At 32.4% G+C, this 6,511-nt stretch overlaps 1 protein-coding gene across 3 annotated transcripts; it reads left to right on the top strand.

Moving 5' to 3' along the window:
- The first annotated feature begins 1,136 nt into the window (after positions 1 to 1,136).
- LOC143572842 (splicing factor U2af small subunit B-like) lies at positions 1,137 to 4,822 on the top strand. Of its 3 annotated transcripts, none has more exons than XM_077057888.1 (6): positions 1,137 to 1,441; positions 2,103 to 2,189; positions 2,272 to 2,353; positions 2,481 to 2,607; positions 3,020 to 3,497; positions 4,577 to 4,822. In XM_077057888.1, the coding sequence occupies exons 1-5, from the start codon at positions 1,205 to 1,207 to the stop codon at positions 3,477 to 3,479; spliced, it is 993 nt and encodes a 330-aa protein (XP_076914003.1). In that variant the 5' UTR covers positions 1,137 to 1,204; the 3' UTR covers positions 3,480 to 3,497; positions 4,577 to 4,822. The 3 variants fall into 3 exon arrangements, with proteins under 3 accessions (XP_076914003.1, XP_076914006.1, XP_076914004.1); XM_077057891.1 differs by having other exon boundaries at positions 4,065 to 4,822; XM_077057889.1 differs by having other exon boundaries at positions 4,062 to 4,822.
- The last annotated feature ends 1,689 nt before the right edge of the window (positions 4,823 to 6,511 follow it).

The following is a 6,511-nucleotide window of genomic DNA, read 5'->3' as shown; positions in this document are numbered from 1 at the left end:
TATTTAAACATAAACTTCTAATTATGTTATTTCCATAATTTGCGTCATAATTATACTTCTCTAAATTAAACTGATTCAACAAAGATTTAAATATTGCTAATTACACCTCATATTATGTATGAATTTTTAATTTCAAGTATTTATGTTACTGCATACTTTTGAAATTTTAATCAAATTAAGGATATATTTTTAAATTACATGTAATCCTTTAAAAATAAATTGATTGATTCATACTCAAAATAGTTGTTCTGTTTTCAAATTACCTATTAACTTATTAAATAATTCATAATTATATAATGTTATAAAAACCATAACATGATGACAAAAACATATAGGATTAACTCTTCTGCTTCTTTTGCTAAAACTTTTATACCATCCAAGTATGTTTTTCTGTTTTTTTTGCATTGATCATCATATTTTGTAATATTTTATTAATTACCAAGCACAACAAATTATATAATTAATTCGTCTATCAATGTCCCTAATACGTAATGGAGCAAAAAAATTTTTTAATTAAACTGAGAGACAACAGATAAAACCAAACAACAAACGTGTTAACGAAATTTGGTAAATTGTAATGATTTTAATGATGAGGAGCTAAATATAAAATGTTTAACATCATTTTTTATATATTTAATATTCAACTATTACAACTATGTTAAACTATCATGAAATGAAGATCCAAGTAACTGTGTTCAAACCTAACTTTCCTAAGTTTGAAGATCATCTCCAATAGAATTCATGCTACTTTATTTATAGGTCTGCACTACCTAACAACAACGCAAAACCCAGGCATGTGAAGATGCCCAGTAAATCTTCCGTTGGCAAACAGATCTAAAATTTGCACCAACTTTTATGGGTCGAAGTACGGTTCCATTTTAGAAGACCAGCTAATTCAATATTCTAGACTTGGGTTGATTATGCATATTGTATTTATTATTCACACCTAATATTTTAACAAACATTTATTTTGTGTTCGATCATTTAATATTTTGCATGTTTTATGATAAATGTATTATTAAAAAAATATATTATTTAACCAGAATGTACATTTGAAATAGAATAATATTAGTTAACAACCGCACATTTCATCTATACATATTGTTAATATTTTGTTTGACCCCCAATATATATTCATTCAATTCGTCTATCTACATAAGCCCTAACCCTAGCTCATCATCTTCATCCCAATCAAATCAAATCGATGGCTGAGCATTTGGCGTCAATCTTCGGGACCGAGAAGGACCGAGTGAACTGTCCGTTCTATTTCAAGATCGGAGCTTGCCGCCACGGCGACAGGTGCTCGCGGCTTCACACGAAGCCTAGCATCAGTCCGACGCTGTTGCTGTCGAACATGTACCAGAGACCTGATTCCATCACTCCTGGTGTTGATCCCCAGGGCCAGCCTCTCGATCCTCGCAAAATACAGGATCACTTTGAGGTCGCTTTTAACCTAATTACCTCTTTATTATTATTATTATTATTATATAAATTGTGTTTGTTAATGGATGAACATGAACTACCTTGTATGTGCTGATTTGTTTATTATAACTGTTTTTGAATTTAAGTTATTTTCTGTGTAAGCTTATGAAGATATTTGGGCAATTTATAGATTTCTAGTGCCATTAGTTTTGCTCTTACCCTTTGTTGTGACTTTATAGATTAATATTTGATGGTTTCTACTACACGTTGCATTTAAGGATTAATTTCATGCGAGTTCTTCATAAATTTTTAAAATTTGATATCTGTGTTGTAAATTTCATTTTCGTAATATATGTTTATTGTTTTAAAGGACCAAAAACTATCATATTTACCTATTACTTGGTACATGCATTTTCTGTAACAGAATGCTTGATTGAATACAAAACTAAAAAAAAACAATTATATTTATGTGAAACATCTCAGTACACAGTGGTCTCTTCTTTTACTTAATGAAAGAGGCTGTTTTAAGTTGCTGGAATTATGATGTAATCGGTAAATATGAAGCTTTGAAAGGATAGATATGATATTATGAAAATTTGAACTTTTGAAAGGATATATGAATTTTCCTCTAATTTTAAGGATTTGCTTCTTTTCACCTTAGCTTAAATGTGATACTGCAGGATTTTTATGAAGATTTGTTTGAAGAGCTGAGCAAGTACGGGGAGATTGAAAGTTTAAACATTTGTGATAACTTGGCTGACCACATGGTAAGCTGCTACTTCAGATGGTAGTGGTTAATATTTTTTGCTAATTCTTATTCTTGTTAGGTTAACTTTTTTTTTCGGGCAGGTGGGGAATGTGTATGTCCAGTTTAGGGAAGAAGAGCATGCTGCAGCTGCACTTCAGAATCTGACTGGCAGGTTTTATGCAGGTACCCGCGTCTTGTTCTTAGTTAAACCATTTCACTTATGTATATTGTCATATATAGACACGCATACTGTTTTAACATGTTGTTAAATGTTTAAATTAATGTTATCATGAGTAATCTATATTCGTAGGTCGACCCATCATTGTGGACTTCTCTCCAGTGACTGATTTCCGTGAAGCTACGTGTAGGCAGTATGAAGAAAACGTATGCAATCGTGGTGGTTACTGCAACTTCATGCATTTAAAAAAGATTGGCAGGTTGGTTATGTTTTTATCTCTAATGGGCCAAATGTTATAAACTAAAAGATTCAACTAAAACGTAATAGGGTTGAAAGATATTTAATATGTATTAACATGAATAAAGCTTTCTGATCACTTTACTGAAAAAAGGTTTAGATTCTTATCTAAGAGGCTCATTGGGTCACCAGCTGACTGGACTGGAACTGAATTTACAAATAATGAAACACGTAATCTTAACCAAAGTGGACACTAAGCGAAACACCAACCTGGGTCTTGAGTTTCAAGCTTGAAAAATAAAAAATATTGAAAAAAAAAACAGTGCGGTTTTGGTTTCTGAATGGTGTGCACAAAACCCATACTCAATGAGCCCTTATAAACCTTTTTTTTAATATTTTATTGTGACCTCATAAATTGTTGTTTTTGCGTATAGAGAGTTGAGGAGGCAATTATTTGGGAGAAGCCGAAGAAGAAGAAGCCGAAGCAGGAGCCATAGCCCCCAAAAGCACCGTGGTTATGATGAGCGCGGTGGCCGAGGTTCTGGAAGACGAGGCGATTATCCAGAGCATGACCGTCACCATCATGACAGTGAAAGGGACCGCGGCAGTAGGAGGCCCAGAAGCAGCCGGAGCCCACCAAGAAGAGGGGGACGGAGCAGAAGCCCAGGTGGAAAAAGAAACCGAAGCCCGGTTAGAGAGGGAAGTGCTGAGAGGCGGGCAAAGATTGAGCAATGGAACCGAGAACGGGAGCAAGCCGACTCCCGCCCCAAAGCCACCAGTGATGATGATAATAATAACAATAATAATAATAATGGAGCTGCTGCTGGTTCACCGAGTGGAGATCAGTATAGTGACCCGCGCCAGCCACGTGATGAGGGCGAATATGATCACTGATTAAAGCTGCATCTTCTGGTTTGTTTTTTCTCTTTTATTTCCTATCGCTGCATCATTTTTAGGGTTGGTTGTAAAATTGGTCAAAGTGGGTTCGGGTCAACTGGTCAAAAGACTCAAAACAGTATGTTGGTTGTAAAGAAACAAGAGGATAAGTAGTGGTTTTTAATATTTTGAACATCTCCAATTGGAGGTAGGGCTGTTCAAAAAGCTTGTGGCTTGCTCAAAAAAAGCTCACTCAAAGACTCATTTGTGACCAAGCCTAACGCGAGCCATGGTTGGCTTGGCTTGTTGCTCACTCATTTAAAGTAAAGCCCCAAGTTAAACTAATTTTGTAACTTAAAGCTGTTTGAATTTTTTATGAAAAAAATAAAACGTGTTGAAGATTTTCTTAATCTCAAATATTCTCGTTTGATTCGTTTAAGTAGAGCTTTTAATATATTTAAATTATAAGCCAAATCTAGTATATATAAATTATGAGTTCTGTAGAGTTTAAATTCAATACACAAGCTGAATCTGCTCGGCTCGTCTTGTTTGTAAACTGACTTGGAAGAAATTGCTTACTGCCCGCTTTCCGCTGTGCAGGAGTACAGGGTACAGGAAATGTCTATTTTCTCCCTTCACTCCTCTTCCCTCTTTTAAGGAAATTGTATAAATATCACAGGGAAGAAGGGAACAAAGGATCACTAGCTGCATACCATGTGGACCATAGGGTTAATTTCATAAAAAAGTAACTAACTTTGGTCAAACTTTGACTTTTTCTTAAAAAGAAACCAACTTTGGTCAAAATTTCATCAAAACTTAATTTCCAGTTTGCTTAAAATTTTTCAGAAAATGCATTTTATCGTAAGTATAGGTTGTCCCAGGGTTTGTGCAGGCATGACTTTTCCAGAATATATACATAATGTTTCATAAATATCAGATGGGAGGAGTTGCCATACATCGGTACAAAATATGCTATCTAAATGTGGATATTAAATATATTATATATAAAGAAAGAAACGTGATCTTACATAATTTACTAGTTTTGCAGGTTCAGGTATCCCTGCATCAAGGATCCGGTCTTATGTATTGCAGCTTATGGTTATTTTTGTATACAGGTTGACTTCACTTGTCTTCAGGGAGATTGTTTGACTGCAGATTACAAACGTTTGCGCAGGGAAGGAATTGATCTGAAGATTACAAATGTGTGGTTGGGTTTCTCTTTTCGTGTGTTGAACCTAAATTTGTATTCTAGTTTATGTTTTCTTGGATGTTAGTTTCTATTGTGGGAATAGTGAGGGCACTTTGTATCGACAAACTGTTTTTGTTCACGTTGTTTGTATGGAAGTTGAAAGATTTACCAACTTTTTTGGTCTTTGTTTTTGGCTTTATTTTAAGCAAGTGGGCTATGTGGTTAAAGATGAATGTGTGTGGTTTGATTACCGTGGGCACAACGTTGGTCTAGTTGGCCTGGTTTGTCTTCATGACGCTTGCTTAAAATTTTTAATTTTGATATTGAGTTTGAAACTTTGAATACCTTTAAAAATTTTGAATTTTGCTATTTTCTTGTAGTGAATATCTCATAAAATAGTAACTAACTTTTAAAAGTGTTCTAATTAGGTTATTCATGCATATTTTTCTTAAATCGGGTCACTAAATCTTCAAGTCGAGTCTCACCGATTTTTTTGTGCGTTAAGAAAGAAATGGAGGGTAAGATTTTGGGGTCGGGATTTGCAATATATGCATTTATATTTAAAAAAATTAAAAAACGTTTAACTATTTTAAAATTCAAAAATAAAAGATAAATTTCACGTCACCACTCAACGTCAACATAAAGAAAAGATAAAAAGATTTACTATGTAAAACAAAAAAGAAAAACGTTAAAACCTTTAATTTAATAAAGTATAAAAGTTGAGTGACTTAATTGAAACACTTTTTTAAATTTGAGTGACCTAATTGAAACAGTTTTAAAACTTGATTACTATTATAAGAAATTGCCTCTTTCTTTTATTCTAAGAATTTAATTGTGGCGAAACTGAAAAACATACTCTTTTTTAGAAATCAGTGTATTTTTTTTAAAGATCTATTTACTTAACTGAATATGCGATTTGATATATATTTTTTAATATCGGTTATCTACTTTCATAGGATTTTTTCCAAACTAGTGTCGGTAAAAAGCTATTTACCAAAATAGTGTTTTCATTTATTTTTGTCTTTCTAATTTAAAAAAAAAGAAAATAATTTATGGTTAAACCTCTGCCCGACGTTTCAGTTATTCAGAAACCAATCTCTATTTTGTTGTTCTTCCCTTTGACGATGATGTTCATTGTTCATCATTGAATTCCATTTCATTCAATCCCTCTCAACGTTTTACACCGGTCTTCCTCTTCGAATTGACTAAACTCATCATGATCAAAACTAGTATTTTTATATTATAATGAACTTGTACTAGTTCAATTTCATAATGCAAAGTTAAATAAAATGTATTTTAATTTCAAAATTCAAAACATTATAGTTTTCGATGATCGAAACAATTTTTTTCAGTCGATTGGATTGTTTCGAATTTATGTTGCCTGATAATTTTCGTGTGGATATTTTGAAACCCGCCAGCATAACATTATTAAAGAAATAAGAAGTAAGGATATATTTGTATGCACTTTTATTTTTTTATACTTTTAGCAGGTATCTTGAATTTCTTTATTTCAAATATAATACGTTAGAATTAAAGAAATAAAAAGTTTTGATGTTCGATCAATTTTTGTATGTTTTCTATTTTATTATTTAAATTTCTATTGAATGACTCTTATAGTGGAGGTGGATTGTTCGTCCTTAAGAAGTAAAAAGTAAAAGAGTTATAATCCGTTCACTATAATAGATAGATTAATGAGAGCAATAAAAACAAAAAAAAATACTAACACTAATCAAATTAATGTATATAAAAAATAAGGTTAGGTCAAAATTATAAAAGACAAAAATAATGAACATACCGTTTCAGTAAATAGTTGTGACTTCAATAAGTAGTTTTTTCCACCAACACTAGTTTAGAAAAAAGT

The sequence above is a fragment of the Bidens hawaiensis genome, unplaced genomic scaffold (genome assembly GCF_021521415.1).
Source record: "Bidens hawaiensis isolate Kalapana, Puna unplaced genomic scaffold, B.hawaiensis_p1.1 tig00026042_1, whole genome shotgun sequence".
In the NCBI taxonomy this organism is placed as follows: domain Eukaryota; kingdom Viridiplantae; phylum Streptophyta; class Magnoliopsida; order Asterales; family Asteraceae; genus Bidens; species Bidens hawaiensis.
This window is presented reverse-complemented; position numbering and strand designations above follow the sequence as displayed.

What these genes read in the sequence shown, in the direction of transcription:
- LOC143572842 (XM_077057888.1), top strand. Translation starts at nt 1,205, where the DNA reads ATGGCTGAGCATTTGGCGTCAATCTTCGGGACCGAGAAGGACCGAGTG. An exon ending in GACTGGCAGGTTTTATGCAG is followed by an intron (nt 2,354 to 2,480) that starts GTACCCGCGTCT and finishes CTATATTCGTAG; the next exon opens with GTCGACCCATCATTGTGGAC. An exon ending in CATTTAAAAAAGATTGGCAG is followed by an intron (nt 2,608 to 3,019) that starts GTTGGTTATGTT and finishes TTTTGCGTATAG; the next exon opens with AGAGTTGAGGAGGCAATTAT.